The sequence below is a fragment of the Anoplopoma fimbria genome, chromosome 24, assembly GCF_027596085.1.
Source record: "Anoplopoma fimbria isolate UVic2021 breed Golden Eagle Sablefish chromosome 24, Afim_UVic_2022, whole genome shotgun sequence".
Lineage (NCBI taxonomy): Eukaryota > Metazoa > Chordata > Actinopteri > Perciformes > Anoplopomatidae > Anoplopoma > Anoplopoma fimbria.
The window spans coordinates 12964002-12990341 of NC_072472.1; the positions used below are offsets into that span (position 1 = coordinate 12964002).

At 40.7% G+C, this 26340-nt stretch overlaps 1 protein-coding gene across 1 annotated transcript in view; it reads right to left on the reverse strand.

The window, feature by feature from the left end:
- Window positions 1–972: 972 nt before the first annotated feature.
- LOC129113538 (rho guanine nucleotide exchange factor TIAM1-like) overlaps window positions 973–26340 on the reverse strand; it is a 52649-nt gene continuing 27281 nt past the window's right edge. The window contains 18 exon segments of the mRNA XM_054625894.1: window positions 973–3597; window positions 3707–3879; window positions 3962–4049; window positions 5028–5124; window positions 5543–5601; window positions 6785–6893; window positions 7006–7124; window positions 7288–7467; window positions 7845–7953; window positions 8306–8431; window positions 8580–8648; window positions 9011–9235; window positions 17615–17748; window positions 18865–19077; window positions 21579–21665; window positions 21944–22025; window positions 22957–23061; window positions 24023–24193. Of these exon segments, the coding sequence (XP_054481869.1) occupies window positions 2936–3597; window positions 3707–3879; window positions 3962–4049; window positions 5028–5124; window positions 5543–5601; window positions 6785–6893; window positions 7006–7124; window positions 7288–7467; window positions 7845–7953; window positions 8306–8431; window positions 8580–8648; window positions 9011–9235; window positions 17615–17748; window positions 18865–19077; window positions 21579–21665; window positions 21944–22025; window positions 22957–23061; window positions 24023–24193 (2808 nt within the window). The 3' untranslated portion in view covers window positions 973–2935.

Here is a 26340-nt window from a genome sequence, read left to right on the forward strand (position 1 = left end):
CAGCTGATGTGCTTTAACATCCAGCTTCAGACATAAACAAATCGAAACTAAAAATAATTTATTATTATTTTATTATTCTTTTATTTTGTTATTGGAGTAGCATAACACATAGATTTATGTGGATAGGCGACATCAACTCACTACTGGATTTCTGAAGCTTGTTAACTCTACACTGTTGTGCGATTCTGTGACATTTGAAAAAGGCTAAGAGTCCAGGTGCACGACATCTCACAGTCTTGCTCTCCTCAAGCAAATTCTGCATTACGTCAGAACTGACATTTTGTTTGTTACAATGTTTGGGAACTCTCTCAAAGCTGGCAGCCAAACTGAGTTGAAAAAAAACCTGCCATCTTCAACCTGACAAACAGCCTATGGACAAACTTAATTAACTTGGGAATGACCATCCAGCCTCTCCAGAAGGAGTCCTTGGGCAGGAGCCCTAACACCAAACTTGCCTGATATGAATACTGAACAGAATTGTCTCTCTGTGGAGCGTCTGATAAATGGCATGCATGTAAATGTCTGCTAAAGCTGCAAAATAAGGACTACTTCACATTAAATTAAAGAATACATTATAAAATAGAGAATTTTCTTCAAACAGTGTTGGCCCATTCTGATTAGCTGAATTTAATTTCAAAGAAATGTCTTAATTTACTGTACATTTTTGAGTCTAAATTACTTTTAAATGACTGTGTGATATATTTGACTTTATATCAGGCATCAGCTTTATTAAATCAAGCCTCCACTTTCTTTTAAAGTTTCAACTGCCTCTAGTTTCAGAATATTTGTTCAGTTATCCATCAAAACTAATTTGTCTTTATGTCATCCTTTGTAATACCTGGAATCCAACATAACACAATTTAAGACAGCAACTGAATCTGCAAAATCATCTGGCATCTGTCATTTTTATTTGATCAGCTGAATGTGATCTTACAACAACCTCTGTGAGTTCATAATAAGGTGTCCCTGTGAAGGAGAACATTTGGTTAGCTCTCCATCAGTATTGTAGAAGAGGGAAAGCAGACCTTTGACTTCATTCATGTGTGTTAAATGAAAAATAATTAGCACTCTCACACAAAACTAAATTTAGAAAATTTATTTTAACCATAAAAATGATAATACTCCACAATTTTATGTACGAACACAGTTTTAAAAGTACAAAGGGAGGAGTCAAAGGGGTTCTCACAGGATTTGCCTCCAAGGCCAGGTGATTGTGTCTCACAGTCTGAGCATCCATAATGGGCATCATCACCCAGAAAGCTAAATTCTAAGAAACCAGCATCATAATAAAAAGACAATAATAAGAACATCCAAAGTGTATTATTTCCCTCCACTGACCCCACACTCGTAAGTCAGAGTAGCTCTCAGATTTCCCCCCCTCACTGTTAGGTATTAAGTGCATGTTCAATACATCCATTAAGGTGCGCATGATGGTGTTGAGCTCAGCAATGGGGGGGGGGAGAGTTGTTGTGATGACATAGTGAAACAGCACAGCCTGGTGGAAAAAAGGAAGAAATGCAGGAGGGGGAAAGTGGAACTATAGTAATGATTGACGTCAAATGTCATGGATGTAAAGTCTCAGCCAGCTTCTCCGTGGTTGTGATGCTGCTTGACATGACAAAGGTCAAAGGAGCTGGAGAGAGAGAGAAGATGATGATGATGATGTCTGAATCGGTCAGAGGATGACAGGTAAACTGCATGATTGCCCTTCTCTGTGGAGTTTCAGTCCAGTCACTAACATGGCTGTATTGAAAACCTCCTTTCAAGAAAAAAAAAAAAAAAAAGTCAAGTAAAACAGGATTGTTGGAGGAATTATTATGCCATTTCAATGACTCAAGGTATGGCATATTGAATGATATGGGACATGATGAGAGCATGGCCTCTGGGGCAGGAGTGGATCTAGTATATCAATGACATTGATGAGTCCATTATTTACCAAAATGACAATGGAGTGTTATTTGAGGAACAAAACTGGAGACTGGATATTCATTTGAAGGGCACAAGCGATGGCTCTCTCAAGCCTGTTTCCGGCACCAAACCCACAAAATGTGGTTTGTAACACTGGGCAGCCGAGTGTGGTGTAAACATTAAAAATTACAGTAAAAAGGCAATAATTAAATAAAGAATTGGTAGACTACCTTGTAAAAGAATATCCTAGGAGACAAAAGTGAGCTTCAAAATGTTTCATACGAGGTTAACAGCACTCTATTGTACTCCTGACTTTACACCAATGTGCAGCTGATATTAAGTTAAAACAATAAAAAGCACAATAAAGCTAGTTTGATCATCTCACCATCTTCTTACACAGCAGTCATTAAGCCAAAAGCCCCTGAAGAGAAGTTCAGTAACACACAGCCCTTGAGTGTTAAAGTACAAACACAGTTTCTGAATCAGAAAAATATAACACCCACATTCCTGTGTTGAAAAATAGACATTTTTGGCCACAAGATCACAGTTCAGTGATGATGTCTCTTCAGTACAATGTGTGCACAGTACAGCTACCTATAGCGTCTCTGTGTCTGTGCTCTTGTGTACGTTATGCACTTACAGTGTACATACACACACTTGCTTTTGTACTTGCGTGCACATGCGGTGCTGTTGTGTTCATATGTTCACATACAATTCCACAGGTGTGTGTATTGCCTGGGTGTATGTCTAAAAACAGTGAGGACCAACTTTTCCTTACTCGCTGTGTTCAGTACTTTAGGATTGTCAGTACAACAAGGATGCAGGTTAGGTGGGAAGAGGAGGGTTGTGTAGTGACACAGGGAGGAATGGCTGAGGTTCAATACCTTCTATACGAATACCTCCAAATTCAACATATTTAAAGCTTGTAACTAATCTCTCTCCCATTTCCTTGCCCTCCTACTTTATGTAAAAGTAGAAGAGGCCTCCCTTTGTCTCCTTTCTTCATCTCGTTTTCCATAATTCCCACTCAGAAGACGTCACTGTTGCACCCGTTAGCAAAGTCGTCCCGCCGCACCCAGATGACATCATGGTCCTTATTTGTGGCCCCCTCCACAGCGCACTGCTTCAAGGGGGCAAGCTTTATAGTCGGGGTTGCACAGCGAGACAGAGAGACACCACAAGAGGTGAAGGAGTCTACCAAGCCTGAATCATCACCGTGCTTAATTCGAACAACTTCCTCCTCCTGCATGAAGCTCAGCATGATCTCACTTCCAGACTCCACCGGTCCGTTCAGGTTTTGGCTCCTCACCTCTGCGCCCTGGAGGTCGAGTCCCTCCATCCTCCCCTCCAGGTCGGCTGGTTCTGCCGAAGCAGCTCGGACAGACTTGCAGTACTCATCGTCGTCGCTCAAAATGTCTGTCTCCTTCATCTGCCCCACGTCGATGGCCTCACCCTGTTCTTCATAGCAACGCAGGTCAAACTGCTCCTCAACCCAACGGTCCGTGTCCTCTCCCTGAGGTTTGTTGGATTGCGGAGGAGGATGCTGGGACAGAGACGGGTAGGCCGACGGGTGGGAAGTGTCTGAATCGTTGCTGTTGTTGTTGCTGCCATGGAAAACCAGGTCGGTGTCGATGGTGAAGCGGTTCCTCACCAGTTTCCTGCGGGACAGCGTTCGTGATTGAGCTGATGCTAAACAGGCAGATAAAAAGATAAAAGACGACGTCTTGTTAATGTCATGAACAAACATTGTAGGCCCTTCTTCTTCTGTGAACTTGAAGCTATGTTAAAGCTGTGTCACCTGCTTTGTTCATGGCGGGCCGCGCTCCTTTTAGGGCACACAGACGTTTGCCCCCGAATGGGACGTACTGCTGGTTGGGTGGCAAAGACTCTGTATTAAGACGCTGCCGGCGCTGCTTTTCCCTAAGGATAGAATGGACTGCTTTCAGGAAGTCCTTCTTACTATCTGGAGAACTGCAGACAAACAGAACAAGAATTTTTAGTTGACAAGTTTTGAATACATGAGTACAGTTTTTTGAAAAATAAATAATAATACCTGCAGCACAACTGGAAGGTCCTCTCTGGTCTTCCTTCAGATTCAGATCTTGTGTGAACTATCTCACATACCGCTGTACCCTCCGAGTCTGAGAAGAGGAAGTGAAGAGGGGGAAAAAAAAAGAGATGTTATATTCATTCATAAAAGCGTTTCCGTCATTAATATCTGCCCTCTTAAGCAATAGGCCATTTGGCTGATTAAAAAAACACACTGCCAGGGGGTGACTTAAGGTTCATCTAGGACAGAGATGTGAGAAAGATTGCATGTTATCATTTATTTTGTGGGAAAGAAGTCTTCAGAATCAACCTCTGTGGTTTGGATGACAGACTCCCTCACATGCATATGATTTTTTACTGTGACCTCGATATAAAAATGCTGAATACATTTATTCCTAAAGAATAATATGCTCAAGTGGTAGATTCATCTACTGGGGAAAGAAGCAATAATACAGTTCAGGCACAATCAAGATACATTTGGTAAAATCCAGTTTCTCCCTTGTGAGGACATATTAACTTTGATTAATATCAAAGAATAATGTGTAATACATTCATGTATTTATTAGGAGCACCATCTGTAGCACATGCAAAAATCCCTGCATACATTTCCCAACTGAACAGACTTTTATTTTGGATGACTGACAATATCAATTATGAGATATGTGCTTCCAAGGCAAGACAAATTAAAGTCTCCACATGGCGCCTCAAAGAGTTTTGTCTAAATATTTAAATCCTTGTCCAATACATATTTTTGACTAAAGACCGGATAATTCAAATGTTTGGCTGATGGGATTTGATCGTAAACGGTCATCTGTTCCAGTTATGCTGGAGCTTTTTAAGTCACACGAGAAAAACATGCATCAGTGGGTTGGCTCTTACATTTAACGCTTTACCTTCTTCTTTCTTGTATAGTTTATAGCTACCTAAATCAATTTTCTTTCTAAAAAGAGCTGACTAGGTTGGGGCAAAAAAACAACCACTCCTCAATTAGCTAATAATACCTGGAGGAATGGTGATGCAAGATTGTAACATGACATTTTCAGTGTGTAACTATATATTAATAGACCTACTTGCAAGGGGACGGACTTGGAGAGAGTCCGTTGCAATCATGTGACGGAAACGGAAAGGATCTTTGTCATCATTAACAGATGCACGGTGAGATCCACCCTGAAAAAGAGGGACTGGTTAGATATCCAATACATAACCACTGCAATACATCAAGAAGACAGCAGAGAGCACAAGAGTGCAATGACAGAATGGTGGCTTAACAGACACAACCATCCACCATACTGTACTTGACTGTAGTATACAAGGGGAGTAGTAGAAATGTGTATATAAAGTCTCTTCAGTGTATTCAAATGTCAATTATTACCGTCATTTAACTTAGCCTATTTTCCCATGATGAAAGACATTAAACTCAATTTCTTTTTAATTTTTCAATGTGCCAGCCAAAACCAAACAAAAAGCAATTTAAAGGAAAACCACTGAAGAGAATGCCCAGAGCCCCAATCAGCACAATACATCCTACAACAAAGTGTTTCTCTGACTGGATTCATCAACAGAAAATGTGGAAAATAGTACTTACGATTTTCTTCCTGTGCTTGGAGCTGTCTTTGTACACAAATACAACTGCTGTTTTAAACACTAAATGAGGGCAAAGGAAAGATGGAAAGCATTAGAACAGGATGAATTAAGTGTTCATTCATTGCAGATATCAAAATGGACATTTCATTCCTTGATTTACTACAGTAAACAGCTTGATGCAGCTTGTCAGTGGACGCTTTTAAATCCCATTTTACAAGGTAAAATAGCCTCAACCTACTGGCATCCAAAGTCAAGACATTGCATGCACAAAGTAAGCTCTGCAACTCACTATCGACTTGCCAGGAAAAGCCCTTATACTATGTACATGAAATATTTAATGTCAAATGTGTCTGAACTGAGTACAATTTTAGGACACTTTTAAGTGTATGAGAATTTCATGTAATCCCATTTATGAAAAGATAACACGCTGCATTGTACGTGAAAAGTACAAAAATATGTTACGTGTTATATGCTTCACTGGGTTTTTCCTTTTACCAAGTCTATTTCCTCACCGTCTGAAATAGCACCCAGCCTCACACTATGCATAGCAGTATAATTTTGGACACAGTAAAGTGTTGCGTGCCTGCAAATGTGAAGATACAGTATGCAGTGTTCCTCCAGAGCACAGAACAGTAGACATACATTAGCATGGCTCTTTTGTTGCAGAGAAACTGTAACTGCATATCTACTGTATACGGAAATATTTGTGTATTCAACACTGTTTTAGTATTGAATACACAGGGATGAATGCTTTGCAGATCATGTGTCTATTTGAAATCATGCAGATGTGACAGGATTTTCAATGTTATATAATATGTTAACCAATACAGTGTATAAAGATGCAAAACTGCATGTCATCGTTTGAAATGATTCTAATTGAAGAGTTTGACTTAAAAATGAAGACTATGGAACTTTTTAACCCTTTATAACTCAAAATGTACATCAAGTGGAGCTGCAATGCAACCAAAACTAATGCAATAATGTATACTTTTATGAAGATTATATTATGTCTTCGGTACATCATTAAGATATATTAGGATTAACTCCAAGGCTGTTGAATTTGGATATAGATGGGTGGATCTTAGAAAAGCTGTTAAATGCATGAAGAATCTGTAATTATGTAGAAGGTTTCAAGCCCATTTAAGAGACAAAACTTTAAAAAAAAAAAATTATAAAAACTTTTTAGAATAATAAAACAAAAGATTTCAATCCAACAAAAACCAAAATCCACTTTAAGCCTTACCAAAAGCAGCCATATCACAGTCCTTTTTGCTCTTGACCAAACAGACTGGAGGGTTGATCCACATCACAGTAGAATGTAGCAAAAGATCCCCCATTGAGAGGTCAGCCACCTGAGACAAATGAAAGTAATAAAAGATGGTAAAATATTTATTTAAATTATTGGATAATCTATGGATTCACTAAGGATCCAGCCGTGAATAAAATGGGCACTATCATGTTTACCTCTTTTTTATCTGCAGTTTGGTCGTTGATGAGCTGGTCGAAAACAGCTCCGTACTCTTCATGAAGTTTTTGCATCTCATTGATGTGGCTCGCAACTTTATTCATGGCCTTCATCGCAACTGAATTGGACAAACATTCATCATCTCCCAATCACTATTACCACAATTTAATGTCTCTTCATTAATTATAGTTCCATGAGTCTGGAGCTGATATTATACAGGTTCACAGCAGTTTGGTGTTAAAAAGTGAATGTGAATAATATAAACAAAGACACTGGCTTACCGTCCAGGTGATAGTGTTCATCACTGTCAGGGTCAGTGAGAGAGTAGAGCTCCTTTAGCAGCAGCGGGTACTTCAGGACTCTCTGGATGGGTTTGATCAAGTAAGACTCCAGAGTGGATGAATGTTGCTGTCTGGGGTTTCTCTCAGCCAGGAAAGCCTTGAAATCTCGATCGGTTTTCGCTGGAGGAGCAGAAATGTGAGCATTTGTTCATTTTGCACAGAGGGCAAGGAAACACAAACAGATACAGGCAGCTGCATCTCAAAGATGAAGCCTCTGTACCTTTAGTAACTAATCTAAGATGAAAACCTAAACAGGTGGCCCCTAACATGCCCGTCAGGTTAGCAACCAAAGCAGTTATTGCATTGTTTCAAATGCCTCTCAACTGTGTGATCACACACACCCTGTACGTCTCTAGGCAATGCCTCATTGTGTGCTAATACTAGTTGCAGCTTGCCCTCTATACTGCAGGGCATGGGAATTTATAGCAATGAACTATGGGACAACTTTCCGAGGAGCATGTGGTGGCTCTGTGCTTGATGATTTTTTTTTTTTTTACCTTTAGCCAGGACCTTGGGGACCTTGGTGTGGCTGGCGCAGAAGGCGCTGTAGATCTTGAAGCGATCGGCATAATACAGGAACGAACCCCCCAAGGAGAACAGCACTTTCTGTGGAAACACACAAGCATTACATGATATCTCCATAGAAATATCTTAGCTCATAAATTTATGCTGCACTATAGTAAATGGGATTTTTTTTGATTTTTTTTTTTAACTTTTAAGCAAATGTTTGACGCCTCTAGAGTTAAAGTGAATGTGTTTTGTTTGTATGGCCCCCAGCAGTTAGAGGAAATGTCAACAGGGCAAACATTTCTACAGAACTGCATAAACAACCTAAACCACATAGAATATAATACATTTTCCAAGTAGAAGCCAGGTCTAAACAGCAGTAACCCAAATTGTGACAAAATTATTAAAAAGATAAAGATGCACAGATTTAAGGAGATCAACGTTGCCTCACTTTAAACTGCTCCACCCTTTCCAGTCTGTCCAGATCCGGCACCAGTCTGATCCCATCTTCAAGTGTCCGGAGAAACTCAACCTGGAACTCCACCATCTCCCCGAGGTTACCGAACAAAACGTCCAGCTGCAACACACGCAAAGCATCATTCTGACACTGTAACTACCTCAAGAATAATGTCAGTGTTCCGAGTTATGTAAATCTACAACAATTCATATATTCAAATCATATACAGTTTTATATTCTTGGATTATGCAGATCAGGTAGGAGGTACCTCATCCTGTGTTAGGAAGCTCTCTTTCTGCAAAGGTGTCAAGTAGCACTCTATGAGGCAGCTCAGGTCCTGAAAAAGACAAGGGATAGGAATAAGATGAGCCTGTTATCAGATGTTGAAGGAAGAATGGGGAAGAGCTTGTGTGGGCGTCTATTAAAGTGAAGGCTGTTGGATTTGGAGTCATTACTGAGGATTTCAAATAATAAAGAAATCAGCTATTGCAGGTATGAACATAACCCAACATGACACAAAAAGCATGTTAACAATGGGCATGCCTATTACAATGATGATGACACCTCAAAAATGTAGTTCTATCAGCAACAATATGAGCTTGTGTGTCCATTATCATCAGAAAGATTCAAATATGACTCACTAAGTATTGATTTGTGTGGTAAAGATTGTCTTAAGGCTCCAGGAGAGCTTATACTGACTTTGACGTAAGTCTTCTCCGTCTCCACCAGTTCACTGATGACCTTGCGGAGTTTGTCTGCGTGGGAGAGCTGTCTCTGGGTGGCGATGCCTGCTGTGGGCGGTAAAGCTGACACAGGGCTCGGGGAGAGGGATGACGACGACGACGAAGAGGAGGATGACATAGGGCACTCCAGGGGATTCATGTCATGCAGACTGCGGCAGAAAGCAGTGACCTGCTCCGTGTTCTGTACAGGAAGAGAAAAAGAACATGTGAGAGAGGGCTGCTATTAGTGATTTTTCACATGTTGAAAAGTATTTGTTCTCCTGAGAGCTGCTGTAAGCGGAAAGGGAAATACAACAGAACCAAAATCAAAAGATATCATGTAATGGGCGTAGAACGAACTTCGAAAATATGCACCACCAACAACACATACAGTGTCCAAGCTTGCAAAACCTGCCATAACAACACCCCTGGTATCAAAAATGCCAAGCATGAGCAGACCTGCCAGGTAATACTGGTACCGTAATGTTTGAAAAATAAAGTTAAGGGCTCTTGTCCTCTGCCTCTCTGGCTCGACACACCAATAGCAGTTGACATTGCTGCTACTCTTAAAAGACTCATACATTCCTTATAAAGTACCATGCTTTGCATTGTGAGGGTCAACCACTTCTGGAAAAAGCTTGGATGAGAAATCTCCTGTACTGATGTGCAACAGCAGTTTAAGAATGAAAAATTGGAACCCACGCAAGAACATGAATAGTTAGGATCAATAGGCTCTGTCCCCATTCGACTGTTTCTTTCATATTTCCAAGGCTGTGAAGGTGATGCAACAGTGCGTAGGCGAAGAAAGTGCCATGGGAGCGTTATCAAAAGTGAGGCTGGGTGGGCACATCTGAAAGGCACTGTGAATAATACATCAAAAACTCCTACAATACCAAAAACAAATATTAATCTTTACAATGTCTTTAAAGTACAACCTGATAATTTACTTTCTATGATCTCATATTCCATTCTCTCAGTGGATTTATATGAAACATTGGTTAATCTGTGGTTTCTGTGGGATTGATTGACCATGCAGGTCTGTTGAGAGACTAAAGTAAGACACTTTTTCACTATCCCCACTCAGCTAGGACTAGAACATTAAAATGACAACTAGAAAAAAGAATCTCCTTGAAATGTGGGGAAATGAATGACTCACACACTGAACACTAATTGCAAAAGATTTGTACTACATGCGTCATTTAATTTGAGTCCTGCCCAAGACCGTCACTAGACGCCTAATTCTTGCCTTAACCCAACTCCCCCAATGGTCTGTGTGATTGTCTTTGATAAAATACACCTTAAAAATAAACTGAAAGCTGTTATTTGTTAAGGTACGGCAATTACAAATAATTTATTTTCTTGTGAGATATTGAAGACTCGTACATACAAGCCAAATCAAACCATTGCAAAGTGGCTAGACACAGTGAGTCATTGCAGTGGAATGCTATTGTGTGCAACTGATCGGGTGTTGCAAGCCAAAATCTGCATCTTCAGTCAACACCAAACAGGAAGTGATTTTCAGCCATGATTGAGTTTGATGGGATGAATGGTTCCAATTCAAAACAGCAGTAGTCAGGGTTATTCATAAAGTACTTTTGCTAATGTATGTCACACAAACATCCCACATCTGTGTAGAGTCAGTGAAGGTGTTTATTAATTGTAATCTTTGACAAATCACTGCGCCTGCTTGTGTGTTTCTACTGACTGATTTAAAGACAGCTTGTCAGCTGGAAGACACGGCTTGTCTTTGCCGATTCCATGGCTTGTCTCCTGTTGAGCTGCAGCGCTGACAAACACAATTTTCCATTGTGGTATTCAAATCAGTTTCGCAACAATGCTTGGTCCACACGCACACACACATATTTGACATACTGCTGATACTGAAATTCCTCTCATCGAGTCAAGATAAGGTCCTTAAGTCTCTAGAAAGATACTAACAACCACAACCACACAAGCGAGGAAGTAAGTAATACAAGTGAAATGATAATACCCTGCCTATCATAAAAACTTGCAAAGGTCCAAGTCATTCACGCCGCATTGTGAGCATCACTCACAGAAGGATATTCATGAAAGAACAACATTGCAGAACATTTAAAACTCCTCCTTAAACAGACAAACACACAATGTATTTTTTACGTTAAGGTTAATATTTATGTAAGTAAAATTAACTTAAAATCCTGTTATAACATATATTGGAAATAAGGAAATTGATGTATAGATCTATGTGCAAGAAACACTGATCATGCCTTTAGTATGAATTACTATACACACACATACACACAAAAGAGCAATGACAGTGACAGTCTAGTCACTTTCTAATCTGCAACCTGTGGGTAGCATTAAAATAATAATAATAATAATAATAATAATAATAATAATAATACAGACAATGTTGATACATTGTAGTAATTAAAACAATTAAATTTAAGATAAGCAATGTTTCATTTTGCTAATTGCTTTGTAAAACAGCTGAGCCCTACTGATAAAACATCCCAATTATTAGATTTGTGGCACAGTGATGCTTTTTAATGACACAATGAATAATGCTTTACTCGTTACACTAAAATATAAACAGGGTGATATGATAAGTTATCATAATGTTTAATGAGTCAAAAATATTCCATTAGTTGTGATAATGGGATGCTCTGATGGGAATTGAACCTCTAACCATGACATTGTTGGCACCATCACATACTCACTGACCTCTGCAGGATCATATCCACAACACAAGGGATCACACACACACACACACACACACACACACACACACACACACACACACACACACACACACACACACACACACACACACACACACACACACACACACACACACACACACACACACACACACACACACACACACACACACACACACACACACACACACACACACACACACACACGGCTCACCAGCTGTAACATATCATAGATGGATTCGGTCGAGCGTCTGGAGTCCCTATTTCTCCTAAAGGCTGACATGCTGGTAGGTCAAACAAAGGTCAAGGAGAAGTCAGGTGTCCGTTTTCTGTCCTGCTTTTTCAGTCTGGGTAGCTTCCATTCCTCCTTCAATTCCTCTCAGAGCCAGGAGGAATTGTTTTTACAGTATCATCTGCCAAAATGTTCGACTGATACACTGTGCAGGATGTATGGATGTCCAGCCAAACTGACAAAAAGTTTTAAAGTAAATGCCCAATATTCAGCTCTTACACCGCTCTGCAAAACACTACTGCTGGTAAAAACATTACCGTTGCAGCTGGACAAATAGGTCAAAACACAGATTGAATAGAACAGATGCAATAAAAAACAGCAACCTCACGTCACTGTATCCTAAAGAGTCTATCCTATCAGTCTCTCTGTCTAATTCCCCCCCGACTGCCTCTGCATGATTCCCGGTCATCTACCCATTTCTGCTCTCTTTTCTTGTTCTTCCTCTTTCCGTGTTGCTATCTCACTTCTGTCCAGGTGTTCGAGAGCAACAGAAATGTAGAACGTAAAATAACAAGATCAAACGTCACATCACCCACGAGAGATTGGAAGAAAAGAGGGGAGGAGAAAGCAGGGAAGAGAGGAGGGGAGGTGAGGAAGCAGTGGGTGGGGGGAGCCGAACACAGGAATTGCACGAAAGGACAACAGGAATCTCTCTCTCTCTCTCTCTCTCGTCACCACACTTGAGAAAGGACAGCAGCCTTGTAAGACGGAAAAACGTGCAAAACGTATGCATGAGCTCCATCTCATGTTTACGGAAATGAAAACAGAAAACATACCCAGCAAAATAAGAAATGCCCTGATGCACTAAACATCTCTTCCTGGTAGTCAAAGCAGATCTGACTTGAACTTCAAGGTCTCATGCCGTAATTGCTTCCATTAAAAACCTGAAAGTCTCTTGTCCAATGAGTTATGGCTAACCACACCACACCTGCTGCACACTCATCTTTTCCGGCGAACAAAAGTTACATAATTCATGGAGTTATAAGACAGTTTGTTACAGACCTGAGAGCGACTATAAGAAAGAAAATGTTAAGGTCGAATATGAGGGGAAGGTCTATGAAGCAGGAAAACCAGTTGATATTTCCACAAGTTTTGTGATCACAGTCTTAGTTGAAATTGGTCTTTGAAAAATCTTTGCTGTCAAAACTTCAATAAAGATACGTAACCTTTTGACAATGCAATTGTTTTTCTACGATGTATATCAAGTCGGTTAAAAAGGACAATCAAATCACTAATCAGTCATTAAGCATGTGTGTGCTCACACACAGTTCTACACACATGCAACACACAAAACCTTGACCTCAGACGTGTGAAAGCATTAACAGCCTAACAGAGAATATATGAACAGAACAATTAGAGGCAGGCAGCAAGTAAACAAATAAAACCCCCGGCACCAATACCTTTTCTCCAGTCAGTCCAACACGTGCATTTCCTAATCATATCCAACAGAGAGGAATTTTTGCCCTTCTACTAAATCTACTACATCCCAGACTCGCCCTTCATCCCAAAGAGACAGAGGTACAGCATGAGGGAGGAGCGTGGAGGCAAGTAAAGACCTGCTCTGACAGACGTCAGCTGAAACCACGAACAGTGAGAGCCAGGATAAACAGAGATTACACATATACACATAACCTGGCATACAGAAACACATGACACACGTATACACACTCGGTGTACTGAACATTGACATGTAGTTTTATACACATGTATAAGTAAATATACATTTGGATGGCATGTACTCATACTCAAGAGCAGGCTTGTACTTGTCAATGTCAGCGAACACAGAAAAGGGGGGAAGGGGGAAGGCAGGAGAGTCTTGAAGTTCAGTTTCATTTGAAATCAGGGAAACATGCAAATCCATAAATCCCTACGAGGAATGATGGGATATACGCCATGACAGAGGGAGAGACTTTAATCATTTAATCTGAAGCAAAAGGATGTTATGACATGAGTCCTCACAAATCTACTGAATGCATGGACATTTAGACTTTAAGGCAGTTCATTTGCAGACTGCAAGATTCCTCCTACAACTCTGGGAAGTTATAAGGGTGAGGAAAGTGTGCATATTATTTATTTTCTTTCTTTCTTTCTTTCTTTCTTTCTTTCTTTCTTTCTTTCTTTCTTTCTTTCTTTCTTTTAAACAGTAAGGACTATTGGGCATTAATAACAGATCATAAGAAAATGCAGTTTTGCACATTTAAATTAATATAAATTGGAAGTCATATAGTAATATATTAGACACACACACCAGGAATACAAGCTATAGATGGCATCATACTTGATTCATTTTGAGCCAGATCTGTTGTTGGTTGCATGCTTAGTGTTACTGTTGTATTGCAGACTTCATGAATCGGCACAGTGCTCCATCTAGTGGAAGACTTTGAGATGACAGCAACAACTGGGACAAAGCCGTAAGGCTTGTTTAGAGGGTAGTAAGAAGAAGCAGGTAAAGGGGAAAAATAAGATGATTTTAAGGCTAAAGATACACTACATGTATGTATTCTTAGTAGGCAGTAACTACAAATGCTCTTCCTGCAAGGAGCTATTTAACCTGAATTATACCAATCAGGAGTTAATCAAAACAAATCTTGATGGAAACTGTCCCCTCCACCCTTCACAGAATGAATAATGCATTTCCCATTTCAAATACCCCTAAGCCAAACTGATAGAGTTTTGTAAATTACAACCAGCACTTGTCAGTGAGGCTGACTACACCTTGGAGAACATTATAATCACCGTCATCTCTATTATCGCTGTTATCGCAAGCAATCACCGTTTTTTTTTCCTCCAGTTGGTTTTTCATATTGAGGAGGTGGCTCTGTGCTTTGTCTAAAATAATGAACCTCCCTGTTTCCTCCGGCTAGCCAGACACTCATTTATCTCCACTTAATGATGTGAAACACTGTGGAGAATGAAGTAATTAGAATGTGGGGATAATTAAAATTGTCCCATTTTGCCTCCTTTTCCTCAATCTTGCCACCATGTGACTGCGGGCGGTGGGTGAAATGAGGTTAGAAGCAATCTTCAGCACTTTGGAGGGTTTCCAAAGAGGGGAGTTGGGAAACAAAAAAGGGCAACCGAAATTTAAAAAGATAAATAACGTGTTTTTTTACGTTCCCAGGGAGTCTGTGGTTAGTTGAACTGAATTTTATGACCAAAGTTAGCATCCAAGTGCTTAACGTTCGATAAGGGCCAACGGTTGGCTGGATAGCTAGGGAGCTGAGCAGTTTGGAAGCCAACAGCAGCCTCATACTGTTTATGTTAATCAGCAGGGTGTTAGTGAGGAGAAGGAGGAGGAGAAGGGTAAACAAGGACAGGAAGTCACAAGGAAACTAGAGGAGGGGAGAAGAGAAAGTGAGTTCAAAACAAATATAATGAGACAGGATAATCAGAAAGGACAAACAGGGAAAAAACACTGAGCTGTCATGTCTGACAGAGGACAGGGTCACATTGTCGTACTCAATTATATGGATAAAATATGACAATAGAACAACTAGCCAAAGAAAAAGAGGGGTAGAGAGAAGGGAGGATGAAAATTGGGCCAAAACAGACAGCAGATGTAAATTAGGAGAGATAAAAGACAGCACACGTTAAGACTGGAGCAGGAGGTGAGACACTGTAAAGGTGAGGTGAAGATCATAGTTTCTCAGAGCTTTGTTAGTACTTTAGCCCTGCTCTGATGTTCTGTTTTCCCCAGTATTGCCTTGCAGCGCTTTTGTCCTTCTATTTTTATGTGGAACAGCATCTGATGATAAACCAAGAGGCACATGACTAAGCATTGAACAACAAGGGACAACATATTATAGACATATTGCTAGACTCATAGTACATAGTTTCCCATGAGGGATTTAGTGTCATCATCAACAAACCTATTGGGTGACAAACAAAAATATTGCACTCATTTTGTTCCGACTGAAGACTTTACTTTTTTTATTTTATTTGCATATGCAAATGTGCCCTTGTTTAATGGTAATAAGATGCTACAATGAGTTTCTTTACTATATAGAACAACATAGAGCTACTCTGACACCAGTGAAATTGCATAATCTTTAACACATTAAAATTATTAAAAGTTACACTTTCCCAGATTACATGCTGCATTTTGTGTTTTCAAGTGTTTCACTTGTTAGAATAGATTCGAATGGATTTCTTCTCGCGTGTAGAAACACTGAGCTTAGAAAAGCAGAATCCTTGAAATGTTAATTAGAAGTACAGCCGAGGTTCAAACGGTTGTAAAGTTTAACAAGTTTAGAATCGCTGGATGTTTTCCCCACACTAAGTGCACCAAATGAGACTTAAAGCCTCTCGTCCTTATTCAGCCATCCTGGCAACCCTATCTGTCGGTATTTCTCTCATCTTCGCATACTTTGCTTCCAACGAATAATGGCACATTGGAGTCACAGAACCACCACTGTCCAACAGGACTGTCGCTGGCTCTGACCTCACCCATTAGTTCACCCTCGAGACTGAAGCTCACTGACACATATCCAAGACCGAACACAGCGCTGTCCCTTCCCCTCTCCTCTTTTGTCCATGTCTGGGCTATCGACAGGGAGGAACAAAAAAAAAAAAAAAAAATGTTTCCGGTGGTTACTGGTTATCAGACATTGCCATGGTAATGGAAGCGACAACCGTATCCAAAGGAGACCGGCTGGCACACGGCGTGTCCCAGCATCACTGCGCCGACCCTGATCAGACCAGACATAATCTTAATTAAACAGTGATGCCGTTCACTCACTCTCTCACTCACCTGTCTGTCCTCATCTCTGTGCTCCAGAGCACACACACACATCTGTTCATGTGCTAGGAATGACACACTAGCTTTACAACATTCCACAAAGAAGTCAGGCAATAGGTTGTCAGCACTCTATAAAAACTGTTTTTTATGTAAGAATATGATAATGCTAACAGTACGTTGTAGGTGTCAACAGAAATTACAAATGAACTGAATTCATTATTCAACAAGTTGGACTTAAACTTACCACAAAGCAACTTCAAAGCAGTTATGAGTGTGTGAACTATGGCTGTGCGTGTGTGTCAGACCACTTACACACTTCTGTTTCTTGTGTCAGATCTTTCAGTTCCAAAAATGTCTTTGTGTAAAAGGTCACAAGTATCACATAGGAAAAAGCCTCTGAACGTCTTCCAGTTTTCTTGCTACAGGCTACACACACACACACACAAAAAAAAATCTGACACGATGAAGAAACATTTAGGATAAGACCTGCCAGAGGGTTTCTATATAATCATAAACACATGGACTCTCAGTGATATCAGTGTTTTCATTTTCTGTCTGACAGATCTGAGATCAGAAACAGGGAGAAATTAACCACACTGCTGCTGAAGTCAGTAAGCTGAAAGATGGCCGCACAGTAATGCAGCATTGATCCGCGCACGCACGCACGCATGCACGCACGCACACAGATACCAGAACTGTTGTTGTTTGTCTGCAACAACACATGACACTAACACGTTGTGCTTGATACTGTGTCAAACTTCTCTATTAATCCCCTGCTCTGTTGCATGTATGTGTCTGTTTGTCGTAGCGTGTACGCATATCAAAGTTGAGTCTTTACAGGCCATATTCTACCTTTTGTCCGGTCCTCATGCATGTTTTGTCTTCTTGATGATCTCCGGGACTCTGCAGGGTCAGCCGAGATCCTTCCTCTAAACTCTCATTGGGGCTCTCCACTGTCAACCCTGACACCTCGTCCAGGATGTCCTCTACAGACAGAGACAAAGGGAAAACTGAACATAAAAGCCATGTGTACACAAATATCAGGACAGTAGGCAAGTTATATTGATAATGATGGCAGAAAACATCCCTATAACCGTTAGTGTTTCTTGTTATGATATGAACTTGTCGTCTATTATTCCATCCACATCCGTGAGAGATTTAAGGGCCCTTGTGTACACACCTCTTAAGCATGATATCATCAATAACCTCCATCTGGCTGCTGAAGTGTTTTTACTCTCTGTCTGACCCTTTGCGTATGGCCTATCCTACACAGTGACAGCTCCACAGTACTGAAGGATTCTTATTAATATTCATAGTGCTCTGAGTCCCTGTATAAACAATGCCAGTTTGTCAGCCTGTGCACTGCAAGCCCCAGTTTATAAAAGGAATACAAATGGTGCCCTTGCACGGATGAAAAGAGCAGGGCAGAGAAAAAAAACTGGCGGCTGCCTGCAGGTTGGTTATCAGACAGCATAATTTGCAGCTCGCCCTATTCACCCCCTGCTTAAAAAAAAAAAAATTCCATCTGCACACTCCTTTTTCAATACACAAAGTTATGGTTTCGGAGGATTTAGAATGGTACAAGTCAACAGACCTGAATTGAAACTTAAAAAGGAAATTATAAGGAGCACTGTAATTTAAAATTCCATGAGCTAAAAAGGAAGTTTTATTTTGTTTTATAAGATTCCACCAATCACCTTTAAACTCTCTTTCATGCTGTCAAGCTACAGATAAAATAGGCATTATTTATGTTAACCCTGATCTGATTTTAACTCCAACAGAAACACCTATAATATAAAACTGTATGAAGCACCTTAAGAGTTTGATAAGACTGATACTATGTGACACCAGAAGGTTGGGTCATGTGTCAAAGCTGCATGTCAAGTTTCCACTCATGACTTTTCGCATTTACCTGATTTGATGGCCCTCAACAAACTTAAGTTATAATTAAAAAAATTTAAATGAAGCTCACTATATTTGTCACTAAAGGACACTGTTTGTTAATGTCATCTAATGAAAACTGCCGTCGTTCAAAACCCAAATACTGACAACAACCTAACCCATGCCTCCACAACTTTGTTTATGTGGAGCAGGATTCTTACCTTGGCTCTGGGAGAAGATGTCCGTGGCTGGGTCCTGCTCTCCATCGGAGCGCCGCGGTGGAAGGGAGCAAAGCACCCGAGGGTCCAGCTCGGGCAGGGTGCTTATGCTCAAGGTCAGCTCTTGGTTTACAAACGCTGCCCTCATATCCTCCATTTGGAGGGCAGATGCAGGTTTACCATTCAGCAACAGAATCTCATCACCTGCTTTCAAATCTGGTGTAGAATTAAAAGGACAAAACTAAGTGAGAAAATCAAGATATACAGGCTTTAATTAAAAACAAAAAAAACAACAGTTGCATCCTTCAAAGTGGCTTATATTGGAGAGGAATGCATTGCAACATAAGAAAAGCAACACACAGTGAGTGAAAGGATAGTGTGGCAAAAACAAAGCAGCATCCAACACAGTAGCTTTCCTGTTGGCCATCAATTCCAGAGTGCTAATGCCTACAAATGATCTGCACAAGCAAAACTTTAGTGCCGTACTCCTCAACAGCAGCTCTGGAGCTAATCAGACATGTTGGGACTCTAATGTCTTCCAATACATAAAAAATGCATCCCATTAGGCATATTTGCTTAAGGCAAATGCTGATCTAACAAGACTGGATGGCTTTAAGAAGGAGGATGCAATGCCTGTCTATTTCTGTCCTGTCATCACGTATATCATCTATATGTGGTACTACATATGAAAATAATTCCACGGACTTCACTGCATCACAGCCTCAGTTTGAGGCGTCCTCTCTTGCCCCTCCCCTCAACCACCTGTGCCCGGCCCTGCTAATTGAGAATTAGCAGTCAATCAGCCGACCAATTAGAAGGCAACCTCCCCAATAAACCTGATTGGTTGTGACAGCTGTCTAGGGGATCTGATAGCAATCTCACCTGCCCCTCACTGCAGGATTAAGTAAGACAAAGGGTTTTGCTCCTGTTGACACAGTTACAAATGAGCACATGTTTGCTTGGTATCTTTTCCACAGTCTCATTTTGTATCGTCTACTGCTATAAAAACAGCAGGCCTTCTGAGCTATGGCTTTTGCAATGCACTGAATGCTTTAGACACATGCAGGCACACACACACACGGTTACATATATAGACACACAAAGCACACATTTAGCCCTAAGTTATGACCTAGTTGTCTGGGATGTGAAATGTCAGCTGTAGCAGAGTCTTTATTGGACAGAGAGAGAGATCACCCCTCTGGCCATATACTGCTGAGTGTGGATGTGTGCTTGGCTGTGTGTGTTGCATGCATGTGTCTCTATGTGCTTCTGCAGGGGGAGGGGGAGCCGGAATTGCAGTGTGTGAGAGAGAGAGAGAAGACCCTTTGGGGCTCCTTGTCCAGAGATGGCCTGGTTTCTGCGTATACCCTGCAGAAATTGAAGTGTAATTTCCTTCACTCCCCATTCATTCTCCTCACTGTTAGTAAAACGCATGCACGCACACACAGGCTCATCGCAGCGTTATCGTGGACCTACTAATGTTGTGCCTGACCTACTTTATTCAGTGATTCAGCAAAAACATGGTGTAATCCTACAAAAAAAAGATGCATTGCGTTGTCTGGATTCCACAAGCTCTCTATCTATTCTCCCCTTTAGAGGTGGAGTGTAAGTACAGCTGTATCCTCTGGCTACTGGCAGCCTGCTAAGCTAGCAGCTTTTTAGATTGGTAATACACTGGAGGACACAATCTCACACTTGAGTAACCTTGGTCTGACCCTGGGGCACGATAGTGGGGCATGTTATTTTCTATACATTAGTGTTGTAGCTACAGAGCGGCCGTGTGTTTCTCCATCCCATTAGGTCTCTCTGGCTCTTTAAAAAAAGGGACTAACGAATGGGGGTTGATCTAAAGACCCGGGTGTTCAAACAGCAGTCAGAAGCAGACAAAGGAATGCTGATTTTCTTCTTTGCTCTTAGGAAGAAGAAGAAAGCCACAGATTCATAGCTCCTATGCAATCTTTTTTTTTTACCTTTTCAGGATTCAAGCCAGTAATCATCAGACTGACAAATATAGTGTATAGAACAGGTGATTCAAGTCTTATTAGACTTATTGATGCAAGCCCACAGATGTTTTTTCTACGTTGTAGTTGCTGTTTCATATCATGTGGACATTCTGACGTTGGAGGCCTTTCTTGGCTGTGAATGACCACGCTTTGGACTCCATTTCTAAGTTGATGTTGATTGCCTTGTAAATCCTGATAAGGGCAAGATGTGCCAAAATTTTGATCCACATAATTTAAAATAAAGAGACTGCATCAGAGTAATGTGTGTGCAGCTTCCCTCTCTTTCCTTTAACCGGCGAGCCAACACCTTTCTAGGCAAGGTGTTATTTTTCTTCATCTCTTCTCTGCTCTGTCCTTAACCACCAGGCTTCTCTCTAATACGTTAGAGATTTAGCTATGTTGGCTCTGTAGCTGATGCGATGCATATACACAAAGCTGCACTGATAAGCTGTCATTTGGGATCAGGTGTTTCTCAGGTCAGGTGTTCTGGTGTTGAGTGTGCAATGACAATTCAAGAGAGAAATATGTACCCAGCTTTCACAAACCATTTCTATTATCTCTGTTGTTACTGCACTCCGATCCAGCTATGGTAACAGTCCTGGATTTTGGGGTTTTTGTTTTGTCTTCTTTGCCTAAATATCAACCCTCAGGACACTAAACGTACAATACAATACACACTTCATGTTTGTTTATTGATTAAAAAGGAATATATACCTTTAGCAGAAGCTAGTCCCTCTGCTTTCACTTCAGTAATATGGAGCTGCTGTGTTCCCTCCTCATCTATAACTGCAACAGAAAAACCTGTAGACATAGATGATAAGACACGGAGAGAGATTCAGCCAGTAATTATTTTAGTCCTCTTTGAAGAAATCTCAATTTGACAGTGTGCACTTCTGACTCATAACTACCGAGTGATTAGATCCACTTAAGACAAAACGCACTCATACTGGATCACCCCCCCTTTAGTCACTAACAGAGCATGACTCAATGAAGTCTATTACAAAATCAATTTATTACAGAATTTAACAGTATGACAAAAAAAGGGTTCAAAAAAGGGGTATTGTCAGAGACAAGCATACCATATCCGACGGCGCAGGACTCTGCTTTGTCAAACCGGATCACCTTGGTAGCTTTGGGGCAAACCTCAATTTCTTTGTAGAGCTGCAAACACAAGAAAATTATATTTAATTGGACAAAAAAAATGATGGATAGCAGTGTTGTTGGATGGAGAAGGTCAAGGTCATGTTATTGCTCTTAATAAAGAATGGATAGATTCATGTATTATTCAGGCTCCTTAACAGAGCAATCTCATGTGAAGGTTGTTGGGGTCAAAATTCAAGTCAAGTCTGAGAAGTGAGTGGGTGCTCAGACAGGGGCTTGACCTCACAGCGGGCGAGAGCATAGACACAGCTGTGTGTATGAAGCAACAGACAGGGACAGAAGTCTGCCATGTGTAATTCGCTTCACTGTGGAGAAATAATAATGTAATATCATAGACTCAGGATGAAAGAGGGTGAAATGAGTCACTGATCAAAGTAGGGAGATAAAAGACCTCTTGAGGAAAAAGAGAGAGTTCTACAATGACTTTGCTTTGAGATATAGTTCAGTGTATCACCTACAAAGCACTGTCGCAGAGAGAATTCATTTTAGGGTTTACAGCCGCTGAATAATGTAGAGGTGAGGTCTTTTTCAATGAGAGTGATTGTTTATATGAATAATAGTGCACATAATACACTCTGAAAACTATTTTGCATAATTTATAGCGTATGCGATGGTGCTTTCTTTGGCATCCTGGGAATTCTGTATGCATTGCAAATCAAATCTGTCAACCATTTCATAAAACATGCACAAGCTTGCACCCAGATCTGCCTGGAATGAAACAAAAATTAATTAGTAATAAGGTGAAGAACCCAAAATTCCAAATAGGACATTGTGTCTCAGCTGAGACTGTATAAAAAAAAATTAAAAAGAATTACTTGAATCAAACATACAGTGAAATAACTCCATATCTTTCATGGCTTGAAAAATATGGGATATTCCCTCCATGACATCACAAATTATCATCACAGCGCTTCAGTGTGTGTTTCCTCACCAGATCGGAGATATCCTCTTCAAGTTTGGGAACATAAAAGAGCATTTGGTTGTCGATCCACATCTTCAAACGCAGGTAGTGGTTGGAAGGGTCTATTTTATGGGTCTGGAGGCAAGAACACAGGAGGGCAATGAAGAAAAAGAAACCAATGTATCCATTCTTCTTTCCAAAATATGAGACATCATTCCTCAAATTATTTGTTTTTCTCTCCCTGCGATTTTAAAGCTAAGACTGTCATCACATGTTACACATGGATAATATTTTAAAATCCCCCATCAAGACACCATTCCCTTAACCACTATGTAGCCCATGACATCCCCTGACAAGAGGACACAGACATACATGTATCCAATCATGTATATAATCCACATATATCTGCCTGCATGGAACACACAGGGACCATGAATTAGATGCTCCAGTTCCTTGTGACATGTTTATAGCATGCATGCACAAGTACGCCCACACACACGTCGATCAGCTTTACCCATGTGTTTCAACAGAACCGTAAGTGGAACGTATAAGTATCATTAGGCATCATTATTCCAGTGAGTCTCTGGCGGAGACCAATTTGGCAGAAGAGGAGATGGAAGGAAGGAAAATGGAAGAAAAGATCTGTGAAACTGTCAGTGGAAGTGCACTAGTGACATCTTAAGTGTTCACTTTTTTGCCTTCCTAGAAGTACCAGAGACAGTTTCACATGTCAGCTATTCTCAGATTCATTTTCAGATTTTCTTTTTTAAAGTTGACTTTCACATGTCAGCTGTCAGACTGTAAAATGTCATTATGCAACCACAACTTATGTAACATTATGCATTTTAACATCAACAGAGCTGTGTGCAATTTTATGAGACTCGTTCCTAAAGATTGCACGTATTTGACAGACCTTTTAAAATGAATTATTTGACATCTGGTGACTGCTACCAGTTTTGCTGCCGCATTTATGTGTGTCTAAATATGTGTGTGCAGGCTGATGTGCAACAAAGCAATGTGCGATGTGTAATTATCACTCTTATATGCCATGAATTGAAAAGCTGCACTTTTTGAACTGCTATCGGCCATGGCCCACCTTGCAGATGGTGCTCAGGACTTCCAGTGCCGTCTCACCCGGCTGTATGATGGCCAAGACGGGCTGATTGTTCGGCAGACACACCCAGGAGGGAGTCAGGTAATCAGGAACCCAAATGTCGCTGTCTACGTTTTGCTGAGGAAGATTTTTCACAGAGCCCTCTCTCTCCTTCTGAAAATGCAACACATACACACACATACACAGTTTATGCATCTTTGAGAAGCCTTTGTGCTCAGTGAAAACAGAATAATAATAATTTTACCCCATGATAAATGCAAATTATCATGAAAACTTTTTAGTTCTTATTGAGACTCTGCTGAATGAAGAATGATGAAAAAAAACATATACTATTATCCATAATTACAATTGCTAAAATCATGTTGTTTTCCTCCTAATTCATTATTATTCCCGCTTTTGTTCACATAAAAAAAACTCAAATTTTCTTAGATGATGGACACTGGGGGTGGTCTGAAAACAGCAGGAGATCTGATGACAAAATCTAATTCATTTGTGTTGATGAGCTCCTCTTGATACAATTGTCTTCACTGCGTGGGTATGTGTTACATATGTGTGCGCATGCTGTTCAAAGCAGAGTCTGTAACCTTTAAGCCCATCAGTCTGACCTCTGACAATCTGGCAGCCATGTCAGCCTCTCTCCCCTGTTTGTCTCATCTATTCGACCTCACACTGTCTGTCACTGATACCTTATCTCCTCCTATCAAGTAACAGATTCCACAAACTCGTTTATTCTTTCATTCCTCTATTGCAACCCCCCGAACACTAATCATTGCCTCGCCTTCTGGTGCCCCTTACCCTCTATCTGCACATCGCTCCATCATCTCCCTCCTCCCCATCTTTCATTCACCCCACACAATCTGCTGACTGTTAACAATATGGGCCGGTGGTCCATGTTTAAATAAACTATCTGCGTGTGTGTGTGTGTGTGTGTGAATCTATGTGTTGGCTAGTGAAAGCGAGATAGAGAAAGAAACAGAGGGTGAATGCTTGAAAAAGCTATTTTTTTTTTTATGCACAACACACATGCTCATGTTCATATACACAAACAAACTACAGACACACACAGTAATAAAGAAAAGCACACACATTTTCTCAGACAGACAACAGACCGGGGGCCCAAACTAGTACCTCCCCCCAACTCCCTGATCTCCCCAGCCCTGCTCGACACCATCTGGCTCCCCTCCTGGCTCGTGTAGGATGCCACTGCTGGAGGGCGGGGGTCCTAGGCGGCACACTAAACTATCTTTCCCTCTCACTCTATTTCTCTCTGCCATCAGTGGGATTCCCCAGAATTAAAGCTGGGACAAGCCCATCAGATGTGAACATTTGGAACCCCAGCAATCTTACTGGTGATTCACATTTCTACTGATGCAGCATTTCCAGCTGACAACCAACTGAAGCATGTTACTTCTTATGCATTTCTTCACTGTCATCCCATACCCTGCCAGCTGAAGCTGGGAGTGGGTGGAAGGAAATCAATCTCCCATGGTGCCACTGGGGGCCTCCACAATCAGAGTGGGTGAGCGTTAAAGAGTTTTCTTCCATCTACTGAGCTGGCGTGCTTGTCCTTGCACAACCCATGGGTAATTGGACATTTTTCCTTACAGTTCATCTGAATTTACCCACCCTGTGATAAGGTACTCCTGGTCAACTACAATCCTATGGTAGCCTTGGATAATATATTATTCTATCTGAAGATATTTGCAACTATCCATAAATTGTGGTCACTATGAGAGAAATACAAAAGCACAGATGGTGTGAAGCTGCTGGGGCCTTTGGTAGCAAATGTCTGCATAATTTGTTGAAACATCAGAAAGCTAATCATCTGAACATATCGGATCAAATTTGTCTCAGAGGGATTAGCAGACAGAAATATCCCCCCAGTCGTAGCCAATGATGCTGATAGAGTTGGAATTGCCTAAAGCAAATTACAAGAAGAAACAGGAATCTGTCAAGCCTAATCTATAAACAGTGTTTGACATACAAAAATATGGTAGAGAATAATGGCATTATTTCTGGCTATGACGCAGAGTGGTTAGTAGCAAGAAAAAGGAGAAAGCAGTAACAAACCAAAGTTAAAGTAAAGCAAAGTCTGGTGAAGCAAATTATTTGATGAGTGGTGCAGGAGGAGAAACAGCTGTAGAGGAGGAAAAGGGTTGTTTATCTACCCCAAATAAACTCGAGAATCATCTGATAACATTGAGGAAAGATGAAATTCTGCAGCTTTTAAAGATTTATAGTCTGCAAATTTCTCCTTTCACTCTTCAGCTAGGAGAGAAGTGGATGTCTGAAAACATTAA